Source organism: Orbicella franksi, chromosome 5 (assembly GCF_964199315.1).
Source record: "Orbicella franksi chromosome 5, jaOrbFran1.1, whole genome shotgun sequence".
NCBI classification, from domain to species: Eukaryota; Metazoa; Cnidaria; class Anthozoa; order Scleractinia; family Merulinidae; genus Orbicella; species Orbicella franksi.
The window spans coordinates 33,199,786-33,225,731 of record NC_138149.1 but is presented as its reverse complement, the minus strand read 5'-3'; the positions used below and the strand labels follow the sequence as shown (position 1 = coordinate 33,225,731).

The following is a 25,946-nucleotide window of genomic DNA, read 5'->3' as shown; positions in this document are numbered from 1 at the left end:
TCAAGTTGATATGTGTTTTGCAGTCGTTCTCTAGACGTATTTTGATTCATAACAGGTCCGAGAAAAATAAACTGTAGCGCTGTGGAATTCCATCACGATCGCTGTAGTCACGGAGAGTCGCCGTAGCTATGAACGCAACCTTTTGTGCACGTTTGCGATGTCCTAAATTCCATTGGAATTAGTTCTGCCATTATTTTAAGCCGGTGTTCCAAGAGTTTAAACACTACCTACAGTTTAGAGAACAAAGTTTATTGTAATAACACTGGAACTTCACTGAACTATAAGCTTAACCTTAAATTTGGTCAGTCATGAAATTTGGATTTTCTTGTAGCAAATTTTTTTCTGAGAGGACGCAAATTAAACAGATTTATACCAAGGAAACGTAGAATTTTATTTCACTTTACCTTTTTAAAGTCTTGTTCGGGTTATTAGTTTTATTTATTCTTCAAGGGAAAAAACTATAAAAAGGAAGCCCTTCTATTCACAATGCTAGCAATATGCGGTTCGTGGTTCATGCTAAGTGTACTTCGAATCGTGATCGCTTATGTCAATAACGCCTGCTAATGCAGGCAAAAACAACTTTGTCAAAACAAAACTCCTTTTCTCTTTATAAAGTACCAGAAATCTGATACTTCTAGTTGATTTTCATTCATGAGTGTGCAAACTATTAAGCTTTTTAGCGAGCCACTTCGCGCGCAGAAGGAGAGAGATGTCGAAGTGATATTCCATTACTTCATTTAGGTTCGGTGACAAACTTTTCCAAAGCCCTTGTTGGCTTTTTCACTGAGGACTACGTTTGTTTTTACGTCTGCCCACCGGGGGTTAAATTAATGACTTTTCTTCTATTGTACCAGCTGCGAACAAGTGACCGCTTGGAAGAAAATTTGTATGACTATTTACTGACCAATTCTGTGTGTGTCTCCTTTTCATTTAGTAAACAAAGCGAAACACAGGTGATGTTTTTATCGCATTTCTTGTCAAAACGTCAGTCCATTCTCTGTTTTAGGACAATATCGATTATACTGATATTGTTAAATGAATTCATTTTTGTGGCTTTACGCACGGCAGATGTTAATGTTTGTGTGATTTTGAACCAAACTTTGCATTAAAGTTGGTCAGTTATTATAAGCTTACACGCTCATACATGTCTCGCTCTCTCGGTCCATCTTCACTATTTTTGAAAATTTTACAATTCAGTGCGTATTCAAGTTAAGTTTTAGTGTCTACTCAAAATAAAATAATTTTCAGTAGGTTATCGAGAATATTTTGTATTTTAGGCTCACTCCATCTTTTTGGAGTCAATAAAATAATGGCACTCAAAGCACTCCAGGTCGACGGATTTATTTTTAGAATGTTTAAAAGGTTTCCATTTCCAAGTGAACTTTTTAATCAACACAGATCGCGAATTCCCTACGTTTACTTCAGTAGAGGGCCTAAAATTAGGCCTTTATAGTCCATTATCTACTTTTCTAATGGAAAGATCTTTTCATCTTTTGGTGAATACGTCTTTTTGTTTTGATGGTTTGCTTTCTCGTTTACCTCATTAACTTTTGCCCCCCGTAAATCCTCTTTGTGCCATCGTAAATATGTTTTACATTGTTCTCGGAGGTGACATGACAGCCAGAAATTGGAAAGATATTGTTTTCAACCAATCAGGGATTTGGCTTTTTCCCTGTCCTCGGAAAAGATTTTTTTGATTGACAGTGGGGAATAAGCTGTCTAATGATTTTTGTAGTGAACAATATCCTTTCTCCATTTTACATTTTCATTAGCCATACTAATTGTAGCAGTTTCTAATATACATGGCATTAAAACATACAAATCCCCAGATGTGATATTTCAAAAATCAACTATTTACTTTGTAGAATGCAATACAATTGATTTGTTATATGCATTCTAATATTTTTATCTCTATTGTGGTTGTCTTTATTTATTCCTATTTTGAGTTTCGTTTGGTTACATTTATTATTGATCTTATCATTTCTTTTCTCTCTTATCTGTAAATAGACAAGGGTACACAGCTTTTTAATACAAAGAACATATTTGTTCAATTTTTATCACAAGTTTTTAAAACAAAGAACATATTGGTTCAATTTTTATCAGACACGACTTTCTAAAGTGAGGTTGACGTAGTGAATTATGCTGATATTACCATATCTGCACTATCTTTCCAATAACCCAGTGATGCCACTTTTGGCAATCTACAACATCACTGGGATATGCAATTCCCAGCATGAACCCACCACCTCCTGGGATTCGATCCCAGAGCCACCTGGAACCCCTCTTACCATCATTATAATAATGGTTATTTACTCTGTAGGTGGTACATAAGTATAGACAGCTTTTCTCAAAGAGTGAATATCGTATTTAGCAGGGGGTAATCTGGAAGTCAAATTTTTCAATTATTTTACAGGATATTAAAAAAAGTTCACCAGATTGAAATTAGAAATGATAAATGGACGTTTGACTGTAGCTAGCTAGCTAAGGAGTGGTTTGAATTTATAACCTTTTAAATGTAGACTTGAATGGTTAATATTTTCATCACTGTTTTTACTAGAAATGTCCCTTACACTATATGTAAAAATTTCAGTAATTAAATATATGCTGAGTAGCATTTCTGACATTGTAGTTGAGTCATCTGTATTTGTAAGGAAAAGGAAATTTGGAGAAATGAATATTACAATGCTTGAAGGGATTTTTAATTGAATGAATTATTGATGAGTGAAAGAGAGAATGAAATAATAAGGGAAAGAATGAATGAAAGTTTTAACTGACTGTTTGATTGTCTGTCTGGAAAAAAGTAAACTACACAACCTGGGAATAATCCTGCAGAGGACTTAGTAGTGTCCCTGTGGCAGATCTTATTCTAGGGGGTTTGGGGAACCCCCTAAATTAAAAATATGAGACATTACAATGTGCTGACTTGGCGTCAGAATGCTGGAAAATCCCATTTCTGAGGGCCTTAATTTTAAGGATTTCCAGGTGAGGATTTCCCTGGAACCCCATACAGATGACTGCCTTTGGTGGTCAGTATCACAAACTCCTGTATCCACTCCAGCGTCTTATTGTAATAGAGGGTAGAATACTTCTAGCCTTTTATGCTAAGGAAGCAGGAGACTAGCATGGCATCTTTGGGAAGTAGCAAGTCTAAGACTGTGATCTCATAAACAGGGATAAGCTTCTACAATGGTATTGGCCACCTTCTCTAACTGCAGATTTAACTTAATGTTAAAGGACATCTACTTTCAGTACATGACGTATCATTGTAATTGTGATTTTTTTCATTTTTCAGGTAACACTGCTGGAGATAGAAAGGACAATGCATGGTTTGGAGTTTCTGTTATCAGTTCAGGGTACAATGGTTATGTAATGGTCAGTAAACCAAATTACTGCAATTCAGTACTACTGTAAAACTAACTGTTTTTTTATGTCATGAGGTCACAGAGGTTGTTGAATGGCTAACTCAGCTTTCCCATAAGAGAAGCTGTTATTTCAATTATAATTGCAGGAATGCATAATTTGTTCCCTGGCTGGGACCTTTTTACTTGTTAATTGAAAGTTTGTGCCGTTGTCTGGCCAGGACCGTTTTACTGGTCAGTTGTATTACCAGCCCAAAGTTCCATTCAGACAAGTGCATGTACGATTATTATTTTGTTAATTTGCCAACTTTCCAAATCAACAAGTAATTTAGACTGCCATCCAATTCCAATTTGGAAATAATTGAATTCAAAAATTCCTCTGACAGCCAAATTTGAGTTGGCCTATGGCCCTGCCTAGCTTTGGCTGTCGGGCCTCAGAATTTTTTTATTAAGTTAATTCCAAATTGGACGCCATCAAGTCCTACTACGTAATACATGTACCCATAATAATATACATTTTTTAAGCTGGCAAGTTGAGCCCATCCTGCAAGGGAGCATTGGCTGCTTTAGTGGGCAAGATGAGACTGTTGTATTCACTCAGGATTCCCCAGCATGTCCCGCAAAATGGTGTTCTTTAAAATGCCACATCATTGATAAATCCTTTATTGATTCACTAAACCTGTTTAGCCAAGCCTCGCCTCTGTCCCAGTTCGCAAACCTGTGATAATAAAAAATAACAGTTACTTTTAATTTCTAATATCCAGCCATCTTAAATTCACAAAATAATGATCAATCACACAGATTGCAGATAGTTGTTTTAAGCAAGGAACTTGATGATCAATGCTAACATGTATGCTAATGAATGTGCAATTTTTCTTGGGGAGAGCAGTCAGCTATACACTGACTACAATATTTAACCTATGTTGTTATATTTTATATCTAGGCATGCACTCATCGATTACTCCACATAGAAGGTTCATTTTATACATATCCCGGTCGATGCATTGGAACGGGAAGCCTTGAGGGGAATTCCTTAAGAACAACAAACTATGAAACCTGTGAACAGAAAAATCAAAGTAAGCAAATTCATTTGATTTTAGGGCACTCAGAGCCGCAGAATAGGCCATTTCCAAGTTGCCTTTTACCTTTGTGTCAAAATGACACTTTGCGAAACCATTCATATGAAAGTGAGTTCTGCCTACAAGTTCATTTTCAGGCAAATCAAACTCATTTTCATGAGATAGATTTTGCATTAAGACTCCTTTTGAAACTGAGGCACAAGGAAATTCGGAACTGGCCTATTCACAGGGTTCATGGTTTTCTCTGACCCATGTCACTAAATTTTAAGGTTTATGTCTTTGGGAAGGGTCTACTTGTAATTTACAGGATATGAGTAACCACTTACCAAATTAGATGTGTAAGTTATATGTTTCTGTTATCATTTCACTCTTGCTCGTTGATCTTTTTCTAGATAAAGCTAATCGAGGAGGTCCAGATACAATCAATTATAAAGAGCATAAATATTGTCAAATGGGGGTTGCTGCTTCTTTTTTAAAGGTGAGCTACAATCCATGAGTCAGAGTAGAATTTTTTAAATTGAATTTGAACTGTGGAGTATTTTGGTTTGGTGAAAATTGCTGTTGGTTCAGACCCAGAAGTTCTTCCTTCCTTCCCCCTTCCTTCCCTTTTTCTCTCCCACTTTTCCTCCCACCCACCCTGCTGATTTTCCTCCCTCCCTTTCATTTTTTTTCTCCCCTTATGCCTTCCTTTTGTTTCTTCCTCCCTTACTTTATTTCTTTATATGGCAAACAAGAACAATGTAATTTGTTTAATGTAACTGGTTTGTATTAGCTGGCATTTTGCTTAGGAACTTCGATGAGCTGAACTTAATTCTGCCAAAGTTTGACCATCCTCTTTACTGTTTTTTTCACATCAGCCTTTTTGGCACTTCCATAAATAAATATTGTTAGAAGAAAATACACAAAACACTACCAGTCTAGATGCTGGTCTACATGGGAAAATCTAGGCGGCTTTCAATATCAATTTCAGCCAATCAAATTTGTGAATTCAGTAGTTCCCAGTCCTTGTGAGACACAGCCATATAATAATGAACAGCAACAAATAAATAAATGAAGAAATAAATGTTCTCTCAAAACTTGTTAACTTTCTGTCCCCTGCTCTAGAGTGAAGGTGTATCATTAGTAGGAGCCCCTGGTGCTTATAACTATCAAGGTTTGCAGAATGTTTGTTGTTGATATCTTCCCAACAGAGAGCCAAGGTGACAACTGTAAATAAAGTTTACAGTTTTTGATAATTATTGATAATGGTTTTTATAGTGGCATAACAATCAGAGTGATAATTTAGCTGAGCATGATAATACGGTGCAAATTTTTAAGTGATAAATTCGCTCCTCATGAAAATTCGCAGCTATGTCAGGCGAACAAGAACAATTCACTTTTCCGGAAAATTTGCTTTAATTTTGTTTAGCAAACTTCTGTTATCAATAGGGTAAAAGTGTTTCAGAAACACAGTTCGCTGCAACTGACATCACACATGTCTCAAATGTTGACAATGCATTGTCAACGCTCTTAACATAAGCCAATCATGTTTTTGCGTTGTGAGAGCAACGCATAATTCAAACTCCCTGGCTTAGGCGGTAGTCCCTTCTTTCGCACACTCTTTGCCCCCAGGATTTCGCGGAGCTATTTTGAGTGAACTTCCTTTAAAAATTGCGGAACAAAGAGAGAAATTCACACATTTGGATTGCATTACTTTTGCACAATACTCTAGCCCATTTAGAATTTAAGTGTAATCTCAACTGTGGTGGTAGTTGGAATCCTCAAGAGAGAGAAATAAGTTATGTAATTGGTTTTTAGCTAGGCATGACTTAACATCAGTTTTTTGTTTTCATTTTTTTTCAGGAGAGTTAATTTATTTAGATAGGACGCAGCAAGAAGTCACGAAAAATAACAGTGAGCATGGTTATCAAGGTTTGTATGGATGCTTCAGATGCTTAATAAAATATTCTGTTTTAATTATTTTTGATAATTAAATCCCAGGAAAGTTTCTAGTGAAATTTCAGTGGGTGATTTATATTAAGCTCTCTTTTAGCCTGGGAAACTAACCTGTAGCTGAGTTGTGGCTTCATCCCAGAATGATAAACCACAGTGAGAAGTGCAACCATTAATTGAACCAGAGTTGATGTTTTATTGAAAAGTGCAATTAAAAAACCTGAGGTGTGTCAACACTTACTGTACTTTGACTTTTTTCATTGTAGGTTATTCTTTGACACATGGAAGTTTTTTCACAAAAGACAAAGATGGTATGTCTTAGCCAGCAGTCAAGTGCTAAAGTGTCAATTTTTATGCCTTGCCTAACTTGAAATCACCACAAGTTATGTTTTCATTAAACTCATCGCAAATAGATGAGCTTGGGAACTGGTGCCTTAAAGGTTAGCGGGGTGCCAAAGCCATAAGCCGCTAGGAGGTATCCATGGCAACCCTGGAAAGCAGGAACCACCCAATGAGCGTCCGCTAACCGGTACCGTCACACTGAAAGAAATTCAGTGGAATCTACTTACCTGGGGAATACTTACCCTGACCAAGAACAAAACGGGAGGGAGGAGAGGGTGCAAGAATCCGCAATGATTCACAAGCAAAGCAGTGCAACTGATCCGCAACAATCAGCAGAATACACTACAACAATATTATGCAATGAACCATAAACTCCTGCAAAACCCCTGAAGGCCGCCCCACAGGTCACGTACTCCCAAACACGGAAACCGCTGGCTGCATAAGCTCATATTTAACTTGCCTAAATGATATTAGCTGGATGGGCACACTAGCTGGCTGCATTAGCTCGAGTTTAACCTTGCCTAAATGATATTTAGCCACATTTAAACTCATCGCAAATAGATGAGCTTGGGAACTGGTGCCTTAAAGGTTAGCAGGGTGCCAAGGCCATAAGCCGCTAGGAGGTATCCATGGCAACCCTGGAAAGCAGGAACCACCCAGATGAAACCCTTCTCCTGGTGCTTGGAGAAAGGAGGGACCCGGGGACAGGGTGACATGGTACCTCCGATCCCCCCAAACCTACCCCCAAGCACCACTCAGCTGGTATAAAGGGCAAATGCAAAATAAACACATACCTAGGAAGCTAGCCACGGTGGACTGCAAGTCCAAAAGAAAGACCCAGGAACATCATGCTACAGCAACCAGAGATAAGCTCCAAAGGGCGTTCCAGGTAGCGCAAATGCTTTCCTCAAGCCAATTTTTTAGAGAGGGCAGCTAAGGCATCCGACGGGGTCCTAATCTAGAGCTGATAGGCATTGCTTGACCAGCGGCCCATGGACTGAATCAAATGATCTGGTACTCCATTGCGAGCAGCGACAGTAGCAGCCCCTATACAAAAGCTATGGCTCGAGAAGTTACCAGGAATCCTGGCGGAGACCATGATCTGCCGAAGCCAATCCGTCAACACAGAACGTGAGAGGGGCTGACCACTCTGGAACAAAAACAGGGGGTCTGGAGCATCACCCCTGAGTGCAAGGTAAGTCATAAGAGCATGCACTGCACACAATGGATGCCTACCAACGCCGATGTGAATGAGACAGCCCTTCCGAAACGGATCAGTCTTGGAACCTTTAATCTTAATGCGCATGCATGATGGGGCTGAAGGTGAATCCACCGCAACACCCAAGTGCAGAGATGAAGAGAAGCTAGACAGGTTGGGAACAGTGAACTCGGACGTGCGAAGGAAGCCAAAATATCCCAATGAACAAGCTGCCCAGAACATGCAATGGTCCGGGAGGCAAAGGTCAAGAGACCGCCAAATAACCAACATCAGGTCATCAGTAATGGGAAGTCGCGAAGAAGAAGGAGAACCTTGACAGCGCTTGATTCCACGTACAACCCGTTGAAGACGAAGGCAATTCATAAGTGGGTCGGGGAACCCTTGTTCAATATGAAGGGCTCTAACCCCAGACAGATACACCTTGATAGATGAGTGCTGAATAGTTCTCGCAAGAAACGTGACAAAGAGGCAAAGTGTCCATTCGTCTGCTGGGCACGGGGACCCTGAAGGATGTAACTTGCCAAGCTGACGGCAAAAGGAAACGAACTTCGATTGTGCTGAAGCATATGAACGGCGTGTCGAGGGGGCGAGCCCTTGAGACAGAAAGGAAAAGCACTGTTGCTCTAGGGCAGAGAAGTCAAGTCCGCCAGAAGCTCCGGCGGGATCCAAGTAGGGTGAAGCTGTGCATCCGGGACCAACTGCCTGAAGTCCTGCCAACGAAAGCGAGACAAGGCATCAGCTATCTGATTGTTAACCCCAGGTACATGTTGGGCAGAAAAGGAAAAACTATGATGAGCGGCTGCAAGAAGCAGGCTGCGCAGTAATCGCATCAAACACGGTACTTTAGAAGTCCTGGAATTCAAAACATGGACGACAGCATCGTTGTCTGAACGGAAAAGGACATGCTTCTTGCACCACATGTGTCCCCAAACATGAGCAGCGATGACAACTGGAAAGAGCTCCTTATAAGCGATGGACTGCTGTTGTTGAGAAGGAGCCCAGGAACCAGCAAACCAAAGGCCCTTGAGGTATGCTCCATAACCAATTGATCCAGCTGCATCAGAAGCCACCTCGACGTCTGCCTCTGGCAATAAACCTGGGAACAGCCAAAAGCTAACACCGTGCCAATCTGACAAGAATTGGTGCCACCACAGGAGGTCCAAGTGAAATTCCCTGTTAAGGCGAACCGGGTGATCCCTTTTGCGAAAGCAGCATAACAGGTCGATCATGCGACGCAAGAAAGTTCTCCCAGGCCAGACCACTTTTGCCGCATGATGCAGATGGCCAATGAGAGATTCTAACTCCTGCCTATTGCACCATTTTCGAGAAAACCAAGAAGTAATGAGATCTCGCAAAGCGGACAATTTCTCGGCGGGGAGACGAGCGATTTGATTAATGGAATCCAGCTCAATACCTAGGACCACGAGCACAGTTGAGGGGCCCACACACTTGCCGGGGTGAAGTGGCAAGCCCAAACGTCTGCATACTGACACTGCAATACTCAAGTTGTGGGCACACTGAGATGACTCAGGAGGGCCAGCAGTGATGAAGTCGTCGAGGTAGTGCAGCAGGTCTGGAATCTGGTAAGAATGCACGAGGATCCACTCAACCATGTCTGCTATCGCATTGAAGATGAAAGGAGCTGATCGAAGGCCAAAGGGGAGAGCCAGATCCACATAGTATTGATTACGCCACTTCATCCCCAGCAAATAACGGTCAGATGGATGAACAGGAACATTGTGGTAAGCAGCCTCGACATCGAACTTAGCCATGAGGGCCCCCTTTCCCAGTCGAGACACTAGGCGAATAATTTGATCCACAGTTATGTAGTGGAGGGTAAACTCATCTGGGTTGATCCCATCGTTGACACTAGCCCCCCCTGGGGAAGACAATTCCACAATGAGGCGCCACTTTCCTGGTTAGCCCTTCTTTGGAATAACACCAAAGCTACTGACTTGGAGGTTGGGGAAGGGGGGGGAATCGAACGGGCCAGCCACCCTTCCCAACGACACCTCATTGGCTAAATAGTCGTCAATGACAGACTGATGCTGGTGCGCAGATGGTTTGTTTTTCTTAGCCGCCTTAAGCTTTTGGGCCGGGCAGAAGCCCAATTTGAACCTGTGACGGATTCCATCCAATACAAAATGAACCTGCGGTTGATGGGGATGGAGCCGCAACTCCCAGGCAAACTGCTCCGCCTGCAGAGGAGTGACTGCTGAAACTGGGGGGAGAGGAACTAGGGAAGGAACACAAATAGAGCAGGAGTCAATAACTGGCCCCATAATATCTAACCCCAACCCAAACCCCCTAATTGATGCACAACCTGGTAAATAACAAATGCCACGAAAAGAAAACTGAAGCGACTAGATTTAATTCAAGCACAAAAGGTCAAAAAAAAAAAAAAAAAATACAAGTGGTAAATATGCCCTCCTAAAACGAACGAACAACAACATAGTGTGGTGGCAAATAACAAACATAATGCTGCAAATGACAAACAACAATCTGATAGTGTCTATTCGCACCTAAACCTGCAGCTAGAAGTCCTCCACTCTAACAGCAAAGTCAAAACAGTATGGGAGGGCCTAATGACAAGTATTAAAGTCTACTACTTCAATCGCTTAGCGCCTGGACTTGCTGCCTGAGCGAGAAGGAGAAGAGTCAGCTTGCCGTTTGGGAGAAGCTCGGGACTGGCTTGGTGGCTCGCCAGGGCAAGCTCCAACGCGGCGCGGACCAAAGCAGCTGGAGCATTTGTGTGCAAAACGGCATGATGAAGAAGGAGCAACACAACGGCCTCGGTTCCACGATTTGCAAATAATGTGGGAAGACGCAGCTCCATGTGGCTCCGTGGATTCATCTGACAATTCACGGCCAGGGCGGACAGAGGCCCCAGCCGCGTGGAAATTAAACAACTGGACATTTATGGCCAACCAGTCCGTCAAGTTCGTTGCGGCAGCGTGTTCGTGGAAGGCCCGATCATACGCCAACCAAACCCGACCGGCGAACTGGCGATATGTGCGGAGAATCAAAAGCTGGTATTGCAGCAAATCCCTCCACCACTGAGGGAAGTGGGACGACAAAATGAGGCTGTACACTGAGAAAGCCTCCAGCCAACTCGATATATCCTCAATGCGCCGTTTAGGTTTTTTAGGTGTCGAAGTTAGCACCAACCGACCGTCGAGCAGCAACTGAGGCTCGGACTCAGTTGAAACTATGTTAACTGAAAGCAGCTCGTTCAGCTCTACAAACTTCCCAGCCACAATCTGGCTTACGAGCTTCGCTGGAATGGGCGAAAACCCAGGGCCAACCACGAAAGCCTGATGCAGTATAGGCGACTGGGCCGGCAAAGAAACACCGCCGAGAGCGAGCGACGCGGTCCCAATAGCGGAATTGGACGAAGAAGTTGCGAGTGCAGGTATTGGCGAGGCAAATGTAGAAACAAAAGAAGGCACAACAAAATTGGGCCTACCTTGCGCCGTAGCACTCGCAGCGACCGCCGAAACTGGCGAAAAGCCAACGCCAGAGGCTGCCAGGGCTGAGACTTGAGCATCTAGCTGGCCAGAAGATAGAGACGATGGAGGAACGCCCCCAGGCATGGCTGCCTCCGGCACACTCGTGGATGAAGAAACTGGAGGCGTCAATGGCAAATTTGAAGCTTGTTCGGCCGCAAGGGCTTGCTTGACCGCATTGATAACCGATGCCAAGAAAGCGGGAGAAGGCTGATCAGCAGGCTGAGCTTGAGACGTCAAAGGAACGACCGGCGTCTGTGAAGTTGATGGAGGGAGATTTGCATCATTGGGACGTGGTCGAGTCGTTTCAACAACAGAAACAATGGCATCGAAGGCCGCCGCTTGACTGTTACGGGTTGACCTGGCCGTCATTATCGTATAAACAATGATAGACAACAGCTCTTGAAAGAGAACAAAGGCAACGAAGAGGCAAGAATCCACAATGATTCGCAAGCAAAGCAGTGCAACTGATCCGCAACAATCAGCAGAATACACTACAACAATATTATGCAATGAACCATAAACCCCTGCAAAACCCCTGAAGGCCGCCCCACAGGTCACGTACTCCCAAACACGGAAACCGCTGGCTGCATAAGCTCATATTTAACTTGCCTAAATGATATTAGCTGGATGGGCACACTAGCTGGCTGCATTAGCTCGAGTTTAACCTTGCCTAAATGATATTTAGCCACATTTAATGTGGGCTTTTTCTGCATTCCAATTCACAGATGTTGTCTCTGGAGCACCCAGATTTAACCACCATGGCATGGTAAGACATCAGTCCTAGGTTCAGAACAATTGAACCCTTGCATGGAAGGAAATTCTGATAGAAATACTGTTACCCTAGAGCTGCAATACATGTAGTTGGAACAATTTCTTTTTGATTCAATATTATTTGATGATAATCTTTTAAGATGGTGATTGTTAATAATTTTGTTGTGACTTGTATGCCTGGCATTGTCTAAGAGATTGATCAACTCCTACCTTTTTGAGCTTTGAACTACTTTCAGTAAATTTCCAGCACCTACTTGTAGTTTTAACCTTTATTAATTGATTAATTTGTTATTATGTTAATCGTTTTTAGGTGGTCGTCTTTAGAAATTTAGGTGAAGGAAATTTTCGTAGTACTCCGACAGTGTTGTTACCCCCAGAAATTATGGAAGGTTCAGAGAAAAGACGCCAGCCAGGAACAGGGTTTGGCCTTGCTTTGTGTGCCGCTGACCTCAACAATGACGGGTGAGGGTCTATACATGATATGTCAACTCTACATTTTGATTAGGTCTTACTTATGATTTATCAGAGGAGAGATGCATAGATGACGCCATTACCTTTCTGTTTGTCTCTGTATTACAATAAACAAGTAGATTTGGGTTGAGTAGGAATTCAGGATTATTAGTTAGTATGGCAGTGAGGTCACATAGCACTGAGATGTGGTCAGGTGCTCTTAACAAGAAACTTTTTTCCCTCCTCAGATTTGATAACCCTTAACATTGAAAAATATTCAACAAAGTTTGAGTTACGCATAATATGTACAATTGAACCCTGTAGAGGGAACTTCAAAATGCCCAAATTTTGTTTGTAAATTTACATGTACTTTAATTGGAACCTCTCGCAAGCAATGACAGCTTTTCAGGCTGATGTTTTAAAATGCTGTATGGTTTATAACCTCTGAGGAGTGACCTCTTCACACGATTCAACCTCATTATATGGGTGCCAACTGGGTAACAAGATGCTTTTACATCTCTGATAAGACAGCACAGCCTGTTCTTACATGAGAACATTTTATCACTCATACCTGATGTTCATGACTAACAGCATGGGTTGATTGATCCTAAGAAAATGGATGCAGGCTGACTTAAAGTTTAAATCCCCATCTAACTTCTTGAAAGTGACCACCTCCCTTAAGAAACCACATAGGCATAGCAATTGAGATGGCTGCGTATGAGTGGTTCGTCTGTATTGATGGAGAGGTTTTACCGCGCTGACTACTAGAAACAGTCATCATGTCCAGTGCTTATAGTTGAGATTGGAGTGTTTTTACTGTTCCTTCCATTCATTGCTACATGTACCTGAATCTCCTACTGACTGCTGAGAACAATTCTTTTCCAGATTTTCAGAACTGTTAGTTGGAGCACCGTTTTATTCAGATGATTTACACCCTGAACAAGGGAAAGTGTATTCATATGAAAATAAAGGAGATGGAAAGTTGGTTCTATCCTTGGAGCTTACTGTCAAGAAGGACAAGTGGAGAGCAAACTTTGGACAAGCCCTTGCTTCTGTTGGTGACCTTGATCTGGATGGGTATCAAGGTACAATGAACATGGCATCGTTGATGTCATCTGTTACTATCAAAGTAACCTTTTGTCTTAAAGTGCCACTGAAACGAAATTTTCGTATGTGAGATTTTTGCTTAGTAATAAAGTTTCAACCTTACTTGGAAACACTGCGGACTTTTTTTTCGCATACGGTAAGCAAAAACTGCTTTTTCAGCCGTTCGAAGTTGGCTGGTTAAGCCCAAAATTGGCGGCCATCTTGGCGCGGCCAAAACAGCCTAGTGACGTCACTGGTTGTATTACTCGCATGCCGCGCTGAAAATTTAGAGTGATTATGGGAGAAGAGAATACTGTTCGAAGCCCCCCCAAAAACATCTTAAGGACATCTCAGAGCTGTAAAGCAGATAATAACAGTAGCCTTAGACAAGAAGAGGTGGAGAGTCGATCCTGGGGCTTTTCAGTCTATTTAATTGGATATTTGCAGGATATTTTATGTAAGCAAGCAAACGAGTGGGAGTTCCTAGATCGCAAAATGATCGGGACTCTTGGTGAAATGGCCACCACTCAATTAAACAATACCTACACTCGTAAAGTAAAAAAGACATGAAAACAAGAGAAAGCGGCTTTTGAAATTATTATCCGGACTGCTGCTGCACGAATCGCAGCAACAACGCTTCGAGTTTCGAGTCACTTCGCTTCGAGGAAACCAGACGCTTTGTGAGTTTCACCGCAGACGAGATTGTGCTACAGTGACCTTTAGTCCAGTTGTATCTGTTACATCCTACAAGTTATCAAATCAGCAACAATTTAAGAAACCCTCTTCTTTTATGTGAGGGAGCGAATTTAAGCTATAAAGGTAAACTAAGCTGTCATGACCCTACAGGTATGTTTTCAGGAAACGAGAGAAAGCGTGACAATGTTGACGGCGAAAGGTGATATATGCAAATTAGTTCACATTCTGTTTAATAAACCTTCGAAAGGAGTGTAAACTAGTGACATTTTAACGAATTGCTTTGAATTTGGATACCATTAAATGAAGATCATAGACATAAGTATGTGCTAAAGAACTCAAAGTAATCCATCGACGGTGAAATATTGCCATTGGGAGATACGTGTAAAAGAGAAGCAAAATTCCCGCTTTGTTTACACTGGTACGTATGCGGCGATAAAGCAAACCCTGCTGCTGATCACAATTTTCAAAGATACATTTTGTCTACCACAAGAACTCTCACGTATTAGTATCATAAAAAGACGCCCTCTGTGTGCAGAGAAGTACTCGACTCAAAGCTTGTGGACCGTTAATAACTTCGTGATTGTGCGGATGGCTTATGCGCTTACGGCTTTTACTGCAATAAAGTTGCCAAGGATATATTCACACCTTGTGTAATAGACCTTAGATAAACGTGAGAATACAAATTTCAGAACCAGGCTGAAAACAGATGATGAAATATCGTGTTTAGGCTTTAGGACGTGATATAAAAGTTGCCACACTCGTCTTCGAAATCTCCAATCGAGTACTCAAGATGTTCGAAAAGTAACTGAGCTGTTCTAATCTGTAGCATTTATTTTGGTGAATCTACACTCGTTGGCGCTCTCCAACGTTCGTGATATGTATTTCCTGTCAAGACTGGACAGAAATTACAAGGTAGAAAACTAGCAGGTATTGACAACATGAAAAATAGACTTGAATAAATCAAGTGAAAACAAGAGAGAATCTATAGTGCTTCTTGCGTGAATACAACCAGTGATGTCACAAGGTCCTTAAATTCGGTTCCAGAGCTCGGACACAGTTTTGCTCCAAAAATTCGATTTCAGCAGCTAAAAAAAGCACTTTCCGTTAGGATTTGACAGAAATAAAGTTCACCATTATTTTAAGCACGTTTGAAACTACAAATTGGGCTAATAAAAGAGAGTACGAAAATTTCGTTTCAGTGGCACTTTAAGAACTGCAACATAATGGTGGAGGCAAGGTGTCCTCATGGTTAGTGTACAGACCTGGTCAGGGACATTGTGTTGTGTTCTTGGACAAGACACTTTACTCTCACAGTACCTCTCTCCATTAGGGAGGCGCGGTGGCCTCATGGTTAGTGCGCTCGTCTCCGGATTGAGCGGTCCGGGTTCGAGCCCTGGCCGGGGACATTGTGTTGTGTTCTTGGGCAACACACTTTACTCTCACAGTGCCTCTCTCCACCCAGGTGTATAAATGGGTACCGGCGAACTTAATGCTGGGGGTAACCCTGCGATGGACTAGCATCCTATCCAGGGGGGAGTAGAAATACTCCTAGTCGCGTCATGCTACAGAAATCGGGATAAGCTCCGGTCTGATGGGCCACTTGGCTCGCATGCAGACTTTACCTTTTACCTCTCTCCATTAAGGTGTACAAATGGGTGCTGGTGAATTTAATGATGGGGTTAACCCCATGATGGACTAGCATCCCATCCAGGGGGCAGTAGAAGTACTCCCAGTTGTTTCATGCTATGGAAACTGGAGATAAGCGCTGATGGGGCACTAGTCTTGTGTGCAGACTTTTACCATACTGCATAAAACCAAACATAACTGTACAGCCATGTATAATTTGCAGTACATAATTAGTTTCAGTAGGCTACTAGTGCAGGCTTAATATATTAATTCAAGTGACATGTTACAAGCTTCTATGAGTACATTATTATGGTACCCAATATACACATACTGTTCTGTAGTGTCTGTGGTACATGTATGCCTTAAAGACCTAGATCTATCATAAATTACAGTAAACATGACTGATAATTGCTTAGAAAATGCTTTATAATTACTGTGGTCGATATTGCTTTGTTTCAGATGTAGCCATAGGTGCCCCATATGAGGATGGTGGCGAGGGTGTAGTCTACATCTACAGAGGGTCCAAAAATGGCCTTGTGGAAACACCAATGCAGGTACATTGTCTCACACCAATGGAACATTTTATTTAAGTTACTGACTGACTAACTGACTGACTAACTGACTGACTAACTGACTGACTAACTGACTGACAGACAGATGGACAGAAGGACGAACAGATGGACAGATGAACGGAAGGAAGTAACTGACTGACTGAATAACTGGCTGGCTGACTCATTGATTGACTGACTGACTGGCTGGCTGGCTGACTGACTGACTGACTGACTGACTGACTATCTAACTGACTGACTGACTGAGGGACGGATGAACAGACAGAAGTAACTGACAGGCTGGCTGACTCATTGATTGATTGACTGACTGACTGACCTACTGACTTTCTGAATTATGAATGGCACATAAGGCCATCACCAGGGAATGTCGTTGCTATCTGTCAGATAACCACCATTAAATCTGGCTCTAAGTCCGTCCTGCCTCCACATTGTATGCTACATTGCAAAGAAATATACCAAATGAATATATTTTTGTTGAATTGAGATATAACAGGATGATTGATGTTTTAAATTTCTTGTTTTTCTGTTCTAGGTCATCAAAGGTTCTTCTGTGTCACCAGGCATCAAATCTTTTGGTTATTCTTTGTCTAGAGGACTTGACATGGATTTCAATGGATATTCAGGTGAAGTAACGGAACTATGAAAGTCGAGTACATTGCCAAATAGTTATTATCGTTTTATCCATTTGCTCTTGAACAGATGGCATGGTTGCTAAATCAGTTGTCCTTTCATCAGTACAAATGGCCTGAAATCAGTATCTGTTAATATCTGTAATCTAGTGTCAGTGGGTTTAACATGCGATGTGTATATTTTCCAGATATCCTTATTGGAGCCTACCAGTCTGATACTGTAGTCCTGCTCAGGTATGTAGTCAGCTGTAGTTATTCGGATTAGTTAAAGATATTCTATTTGGTTGGTGTGCTAGATATTTTTAGCCTAGGCCACTTGATCTGAAGTTGAATGGGCCAACCATCAGGCCACAAGTAGCTCACCTTTTAGCTGAATGTCAAAAATTTTGTTACAGATCTAAACCAGTTATATCACTGTCGTCAACAATTACAATCAACCCCAAAACATTTGATATCAAGGGTGCCAAGAACTGCAATGCAACCACACTTGAAGGAAATACTTTATTTGCCACATATTGGTGAGAATTTATCCTTTGATTTTCAACTGTTTTAGTTTTAATTATTATTAGCCTGGATTCCTTTTAACGTTATGTTTTTTTTTGCTGTTTTTGTAACCAGCTTCTCCATTTCTGTTTGTACAAAGTATACTGAAAGATCTGGAAATGTAACAGATAAAATAGGTAAGTTGCACTTTTGAAAGGACCATTCACAGGCTTTGCTCACATGTAAGTGTATGTTTTACTTTCATTATGAGGGCCCTCCATGAAATGACCTGCAAATTTTCATCTTTCAGATGTGTTGTTATTAATGAAGTCTGACATTGATTATGTCGTGGAATCAACTAAGAGAGTCCTTTTCAAGGCAAATAAAAAGGATGAGATCAATCGCACTGAAGGGATTTTGAGCGACAGCAACAAATGTTTTACATGGGAGGCGTATATCAGGGTGAGTGATCATTATTGGGTGAGGCAGTGGGGGGGGGGGGGGTGGGGTAGGCAGTCAGGAATATTAGTGATGGGGAGATATGATCGACACAAAATTGGGAGGCTCCTGACTCAACAATTTCCTTTTTAGGACAAAACCAGACCTGAAAAAAGTCCAGTGGCTCATAACATAACCCAAGAATGTCCCTCCTTCCTCTGACTAGTGAGGACAGAGTTCTCCACCTTAACTTCGGACAGGTGGTTTGTTAGGGAAGCTGAATTTTGTTGGCCTTGGGAGTACTGCTACCCCCGCTCAACCCCACCGCTTTTAGGGTCATTGGGTAAGGATGCCCAAAATGACTGTATTTGTCTTGTGAGCTGCATTTGCAAAATTTCCATGTTAATTTTGACCTGCCTTTTCAGGAAGGAGTAACAGATGCAGATGTTTATCCTGACATTAAATTCAAACTGACATATCATATTGTGAAGAAGACTCCATCACCCCCTGGTAGCCCAACAGACCTGCCATCTCTTGTTCCATATTCAGTTTTAGATCCTCTGAAACCGCAGGAAGCAACTGCATTGGTAAGCCCACCTATCCAGTTCCTGCCAAATAATGTTAGGTAATGTATCAAACACAAGAGACAGTGTTTCATTGGGATATCCAAACACCAAGAAGGGAGTTGAAAATACGATGCGCAGTGGAGTATTTTTGATGAAATTCGAGGTTTTTGGATAGCCGATGAAACACTGTCTCGAGTGTTTGATACATCTTCTCAATCGAAACAAAAACTAAGGAGTAAACGGAGAAGCAAATTCGTCAAAATCTATGCTAATTAAGACCGGGTATCCAAACCTCCTTCACGGTTGTGATTTTCTTTGTTTTAACTTGATGAATTATTCATGCGTTTGAGAAGTTAAATTAAAAGTCAAGACATTTGGTAAAATGAAGATTCCTCTTTGGGAATGCAAAGATAGGCGAGAAACCTTGTTACCAGAAAGGTCAAAGTAAACTGAAAACATGGCATCAAGGACTTACCCATTAAGATTCTTTCTATGGAGTAACAATCTTGGCTTGATGTACTGTAGGTTCATTTACATATTGGTATGAATTCCTGTTCATGGTCATGAAAAGATGGTTTTGCTGAAATCGAAATTAGTACCTTTTATCTTTTTTCTCTGAGTTTGAAACTCTGTCTTGCATTTTTATTGGCCTTGCTGTTAATGAGGAATCTTTTTATTCTTTTCAGAGTGATTTGACTTGTTGTTTAGACTGTTGAGATATGAGCCAGATATGAACAGATATGAGCCCAAACTAGCACTGTTTCAACAGAAAAAGCAGTCCTCCATACTTATTAATAGAAGATTAATGTTCCGTCAGAGGGGCTTCTCAGATCTATGTTGTTCAGCAGGCATGGTCATAAAGGGCTTTTTTGTCCTTGAGTGTGGAAAGAATTAGGCATATGAAACAAAATAATTTAAAACATGCATGGTTTCTTAGTACACATTTTCTCAAGATTTTGGTTTTCCCTCTTGTAGCTGACATTTAAAAGAGACTGTGTAAAGTGTGTTCCAGATTTGATACTGGATGACAGTAAAAGCAAACGGTGAGTTGAAAATGTTATTTGACAATTACATTATTTTCTAAAGTTTAAAAGTCCTCTTTAGACTTCTTTCCTTATGCATCTGGCTATTAATGTAGATTTAATTTTTCAATTTGTTTCCATCAATGTGTTTGTGATTGAAATATTTCAAAAATGATTAAATACATTTGTGCTTTAGTGTGCTTTACTATTGACTTATGATGCATGTGGGAACTTTGGAGAGTACAAAATAGAGAAGCTCATTATAAGAATTGTACAAAATGTAGCCATGGAAGAGCTAGTTAAATACTAAGTTTGATACCAAGTTTGATACTAGCAGGGCTTTGTTCAAAACAGGTGTATGTTGAAAATTAATGTGGTGTTAATATTATTTATATTGAAAGAAGCAACTCTTAGAAATAGCAACACATGATCTGAAGTGACAAACAATAGAGTTAAGCTAATGCCTTTTTCCCTCGAAGGACGCTGGCTGTTGGTGCTGAAATTTACAAATTGGAAGTTACAGTGATGAACAAAGGAGATGACGCATACAATGCTAAGTTATATGTTACCATTCCCAAAGGAATTAAGAGAGGAAGAATATTAGAGGGAGAGGGGGTGAGTATAGCCTTGTAGAAGTTCAACTTACAACTTAAAGGGGCAGTCTCACCAAGATTTAGTGCTTCTTGAAGATCCAATGAAGGTGTTGGTTTTAATTGGATACCCACTAGAAGTTGCTAAAATGTACTGTACTAGTCACGAAAGTTGTTTACAATTGTTGTGGCTACGGACGAGTAGGAAAGAAGTGGGCTAAAACTTGAAAACGTTGGGCCGATGTTTTCAAGTTTGACAATGTTACTTGGAGGAAAATCACTGAAAATCATTGACCTTTTAGAGATTTAATTTTATGCTTTTTTTGTCTTTAAAAGGTTACTTTGTTGATCAGTGAGTGCACCTTTATAATTCTAGCATAGTTTTCACAAAAAACTTAGGAGACCTCTCGTGATACTGCCCCTTTAATTTACTCGCATTGTCATGTAGTAATCATTAATTTACTTTCATTGTCATGTAGTGATCATTATGTTTGGAAGAAGTTATGATTAGAAGTACTGGCAGACTCTCTGAAAATGCACATTTGTCCACAGTGGATTATAGGCAGGACTTACATGTGCAAAGTACTAACTGTCTTCCATGTTCTGATAATTCAAGCTAATATTCCATCATTCATCACATAGAAAAGGACTGCAAAATGTTACTAGGTTAACACTTACAAATGTTGTTACCATTTCCAAATCATCAAATTGTGTATGAGATTTCTGGTGACAGGCAACATTAGCCCTCTGTGAGGCAAACACCTCTTTTAGGCACACACAACTCTAAAAGGCAGACTTCATTCTCCCTAAAGCTTACATATCCTAATGGTTTCTTAACCTAAGAGAGAGTTTCAATGATCCTTTTTGCATTTAAAAGTTTCTCAATGATTTGTGTTTAGGTGTTAAAAGGTGGGAAAGTTGAAGAGACAAAACTGGACTCAAATGACACCCTGCTCACCGTCAACTTAAATACTCCATTGAAAAAGAAAGAGGTAATTAGATGCATCAATGTCATATACGAAAAAACCTTTCAGTTGACAACAAATGTATTATGATAAGATTACTCACGTTGATGCCTTGTTTGTACAGTTTGACTACTAACAGCTTCTTAATTAGTTTCGTTACATTTCAGCAATCAATTCAGATTGAGTTACGGACTGAAAGATATGCCGACTCACCAGATTTCCTGCCTATATACCTTAGTACAAACAGGTCAGTTGGAGCAAGCTGGTACTCTTTCATTGTGTTTCTCCTCATCCTTCTCTTCCCCACATTCCTCTCCTTTTGTCCCTTGTCCTTCTCTTCCTACTCCTCCTCATTCTCCCTGTCATCTCTTCTCCTTTTCTAATCTATCTCTTCCCTTTTCCACTTCTTCTCTACCTCGGGTCTGACTGTTTGTCCTTGTCCCTGTCTCTTTCCTCCTTCATTGGCCCTCCTTATCATTATGAAATGTCTTCCCCTCATGTGCAGTCAGGAAGCCACTTGTCTATACTAGCTGAAAACGACTGTACAAATGAGTTACTTTTTTGCAAGCCTCTGTAAGGAGCTACAGATTTCAGGTTCCATAAACTGAGCTTGATGTTTTGAAAAATCAATATTGAACTGTACCTTGTAAAATCATAAGGGTTTTGTTTTCTTTCCTTTTAGTACAAACGAAGAAGAGAAAGAAACATTAGATGACAACAAGCGGTTCTTGAATATCTCTATCAAGTCACAGGCAGACTTGGAGGTTAATGGGTAAGTGTTAAAGACGTGGCGACATGTACAGCGCCTCATGGTCACTTTCTATTATTACAGATGTTTGGTTTTTGAAACGCTCTTAATGGTGTTTGTGTTTGTTTTAGTACTACAGTTGAAGAACAGGTATCTTATGGTGGTAAGGTTGTTGGTGAAAGTGCAATGGTTCGTGCATCAGACATTGGCAATCAAGTCAAACATAAATACTTTGTAAGTATTTTGTAATTTCTCTCTCCTTGCAAATAATAATTCTGTCCATGTTTAATAGTTAACTTTGAGAATGTGGTGAAACATTTATTTAGTACTTCCCAGTTCAGAATTATGGGATTGAAATCAAACTTTCACTGTGCAAGACACTTTGCCCTACTTGGAATATGGCATCTCTCTAACCAGGAAAAATTATAAAGGAGAACCAGTTTTGGAGCAAGTTACACACTTGCAAGGGTGTAACCTGTGGTGAACTTGCTTGCATACCATATGACTACTCAGTTGCTGCTGCAAGCCAGAGTCGCTAAAAGTTCTGGTGGTATGGGAACTTTGGACCAATATAATGCAGTTTTATCGTAGTACACATGCAATACCATGAGCATGGTTGTTGCAAAGTTTTGAAGCTAGACAGCGTAGCTGGCCAAGATCATGAAGTATACAAAATTTTGCCTGCAGCCAGGCACTTTTTCAACCCTGCAATAGTATAAGTTTACTATTAGCTCCCAAATTTTCCTGAAATTTATATATTAAGTTATCAATGAAGAAACAGCAGCATTTCACTTCCAATTTGAGGAGCAGGGTGGTGCAGTGGTGGGAGTGCTTACCTCCCACCAGTGTAGCCCGGGTTTGATTCTGGCCCAGTGCCATGTGTGGGTTGATTTTGTTGTTGGTTCTTGCCTTGCTCTGAGTGTTTTTCTCTGGGTTCTCCAGTTTTCCCTCCCTCCGCAAAAACCAACATTTCCAAATTCCAATTCGGCCAGGATTGAGGAGCTGCATGAAAACCAGCTCAGGCTGATGTGGCTTACTCTCTAAATATTGTAAATTTATTTAATTTAGTTTTTTTTTTTTTATTTGAACCACTACAAATAACATGTAGTTGAAATAATTATTATCAAATGTTTAACTAAATTATGCTAAATTTATTTAAGGTAAAAAATCGTGGCCCTGATCCAGTTCCTTCTACTGAAATTGTAATTCAATGGCCTTTTGAAGCACCCAGTGGAAAGCATTTACTTTACCTTATAGCTGTTCAGGTTAGTAAATTTCCCTTATATAAAGAGACATGTTCATTTATTGTTAGTTTTGAGAATTTGTTGACCCACATCAAGGTCAGATATCCAGTTGATCAAAATATATTTTCTTTCTTCATATCACCTACCTGCTTGACAATGCACTATTATTGTAAGGAGAAATGTGTGTTCACTCTGTAAACTTAATGTGACTGACATTAAGACTTGGTTTGTCTTTCTAGTTTGATGACAAAAGAGTTAAATGCGATTTCAAAGATGGTCAGTTAAATATGCTTGGATTAGAGGTGAGTATGTCACTACAAACAATTCAAGAACTTACTTTTCTACTGTCAGTTACTAATCTTCAATTAAAATACAACAGAATGTTTGAAGTACATTGAGCACTTACATTGTGGATGAGAAGTGATCCATCTGTTTTATACCTATTTTTCACAATGTTGAGTGTGTGTGAGGCTTTTGTGATATACCAGGCCTATTGTTTAATGTGCCAAATGTAGGATCAAGTGCTACAGGTTCAAGCCTTGGCAAGTGGGGAGGGGGGGGGGGGGAAGGTCATAAGTGATGCCTGGCACCTGGTACCTCCAGTCAGTAGTATACCTGGGGGGGGGGGGGGGAGAGACTCCTATATAAAAAGGAAGGCGCTGCCTGTTGGAAAATTTGAAAAGAACCTCTAAAAGGTACCAGGATCCTGTTTTGTAGGCATGGCTTGAATTTTTTTTACCCCTAAGAGATACTAATTGGTCACCAACTTATTTTATATATAACGCACACAAGAACACGATTTTATACGTTACTTTGCATGCAAGAAAAGTCACAATTGAAGAGCAAAAACAATTAGAAACAACACGAGTAACACTTCGTTATAAAGCGACCATTGTTCTCAGGTGATATGTCTCTGGTCCGAAGGTGATGGTTGTCTCCATAGTCATTTTAAATGAAGTGAAGCATGAAACATTTTAAGTCTGTGGTTTTCATTGTGAGACAAACACGGGTCCTTGTGTATTTGCGTATTTTATTCAACAACTGATGAAGGATTCAAAGTTTGGATTAACCTTTTGGCTGAGTCTTTATTCCCCGCCCGTAAAAACTCATGTAATTCCTTCAGCTGATTGGTATCTGCCACCATTTTCGCGGCAAATGAAAAGCACATGGTGTTGAAGTGTGCCTGTGATCCCAGTTTCGGAAGAAGCCGCTGAAACAATGTGGCGCGCCGTGAACGCAATATCGATGTGTCGAAATACATTCAATTTTTTCGATTATCTTGTAATATTCAGACATTACTTTACTGGGGATGGAAAGGTGAGTTGTATGCTAGCTACCATATCCGATTGATTTCCTAATATAGACATTTAAAAACAAAAGTTACGTCGTGGTTTTCTTTAGTTACCGGACAAAACGCGAGTTGCCAGCTGGCGATCAGTTCTGAAAATTTAGTCGCCAGTGCTCAATTTTTGGTCGCATTGGCAACCAGTGAGTCGCAATTTCGAGCCCTGAATACTTTTTTCGCTCAGTATTCTAAAAGTACCTCAAAAGTTCCTGCTGTGGACCTTTTGAGGCTGAACACCCTAAGAGGTACGAAAACCGCTTTTGTAACCGCTACAAGGTATGACAGGCACCATCCTTTTTATATGGGAGAGACACCCCCCCCCCCCCCCCCCCAGTAGTATACATGTAAATGGGTACCGGCATGAACCATATGACACCTTTCACAGGGTGTCCATCTTTTGAGTGTTGACCATGAACATTTGACAAACGTCTCAAGCCTGACATATCACAAAGGCTACTTTCAAATGTGGATCCAGTTAAATAAAATGTCTCTATTTCCTCCTCCAGACATCTTTAAGTGGTAGCTCTGGGCAACAGCAAAATGACACGTCTGAGGATGTAGGAGCAAAGAAGCGGAGAAGACGTGAAGCAGATGAGAACCAGGGAGAGTCTAGTGCAAAGGTGAAACGAGAAGCTGAACCTGCCAAGGCTGAGAAACTTCAAACTGAACTGGTAAGAAGATCCCAAGATCAAAATATCAACACTCCTAGTTGTAGCCTTATAGTTACATTTCTTCTCTGTTTAGGTTTGAGAATGCATTGCTCATCAAAGGCTTTTCTCTACTTATTATTGTTGTCATCTGTCTTAGCATTATTACTATACTGTTCTTGCCCTGAGCCCAAGGATGACGGGGGATGTGAAAGTCAGAAAATGCAGCCCCTTGCCTTCTCAATCCCCAAAGTTACAGCTATACACAGGTTAAATATACACTCCCCTCCACAAAACTGCAACATCTCTGTGCCCCTTACATGCCCAAGGATGCAAGCCAAAGCAAAAATAAACCTCAGAAATTTTCTGTTCCCTACAAAAGGAGAATCTTTGTTTACAAAATTTGCCTCATTACCATAAGTGATACAGTTTCTGATGGAGCAACAAAGGGATTAAGTACCTCACTAAATATGCCTCTGCCTTTAATTTAATTTAATTTAATTTAATTTAATTACTGGTTGGACCCACAGTATCTTATGTCCACTCTGTCCATTGTTGTCAGGGGAAAAATGAGTTGTTTGTAATCTCTCTGTTGCTAATAATCTTAAAGGAGCTCAGTCACGATGGTGTT

At 40.7% G+C, this 25,946-nt stretch overlaps 2 protein-coding genes and 1 pseudogene across 2 annotated transcripts in view; 1 reads left to right on the top strand and 2 right to left on the bottom strand.

Moving 5' to 3' along the window:
* LOC145488369 (integrin alpha-7-like) overlaps positions 1–25,946 on the top strand; it is a 32,111-nt gene that overhangs the window by 897 nt on the left and 5,268 nt on the right. The window contains exons 3-27 of the mRNA XM_081467218.1: positions 3,293–3,372; positions 4,303–4,435; positions 4,831–4,916; positions 5,543–5,591; positions 6,281–6,349; positions 6,637–6,681; positions 12,166–12,206; positions 12,522–12,673; positions 13,547–13,746; positions 16,529–16,623; positions 17,171–17,261; positions 17,456–17,501; positions 17,663–17,785; positions 17,886–17,947; positions 18,061–18,212; positions 18,614–18,775; positions 19,730–19,797; positions 20,256–20,391; positions 21,266–21,358; positions 21,499–21,578; positions 22,014–22,103; positions 22,211–22,313; positions 23,240–23,344; positions 23,563–23,625; positions 25,175–25,339. Coding sequence (XP_081323344.1) covers positions 3,293–3,372; positions 4,303–4,435; positions 4,831–4,916; positions 5,543–5,591; positions 6,281–6,349; positions 6,637–6,681; positions 12,166–12,206; positions 12,522–12,673; positions 13,547–13,746; positions 16,529–16,623; positions 17,171–17,261; positions 17,456–17,501; positions 17,663–17,785; positions 17,886–17,947; positions 18,061–18,212; positions 18,614–18,775; positions 19,730–19,797; positions 20,256–20,391; positions 21,266–21,358; positions 21,499–21,578; positions 22,014–22,103; positions 22,211–22,313; positions 23,240–23,344; positions 23,563–23,625; positions 25,175–25,339 — 2,489 coding nt within the window. The remainder of the gene's footprint in view (positions 1–3,292; positions 3,373–4,302; positions 4,436–4,830; positions 4,917–5,542; positions 5,592–6,280; positions 6,350–6,636; positions 6,682–12,165; positions 12,207–12,521; positions 12,674–13,546; positions 13,747–16,528; positions 16,624–17,170; positions 17,262–17,455; positions 17,502–17,662; positions 17,786–17,885; positions 17,948–18,060; positions 18,213–18,613; positions 18,776–19,729; positions 19,798–20,255; positions 20,392–21,265; positions 21,359–21,498; positions 21,579–22,013; positions 22,104–22,210; positions 22,314–23,239; positions 23,345–23,562; positions 23,626–25,174; positions 25,340–25,946) is intronic.
* Positions 7,620–9,786, bottom strand: LOC145486890 (uncharacterized; annotated as a pseudogene).
* On the bottom strand, positions 9,860–12,133 carry LOC145487015 (uncharacterized). The gene has a single exon (XM_081465721.1). The coding sequence runs from the start codon at positions 11,807–11,809 to the stop codon at positions 10,550–10,552; it is 1,260 nt and encodes a 419-aa protein (XP_081321847.1). The 5' UTR covers positions 11,810–12,133; the 3' UTR covers positions 9,860–10,549.

What these genes read in the sequence shown, in the direction of transcription:
- LOC145487015 (XM_081465721.1), bottom strand. Translation starts at nt 11,809, where the DNA reads ATGACGGCCAGGTCAACCCGTAACAGTCAAGCGGCGGCCTTCGATGCC.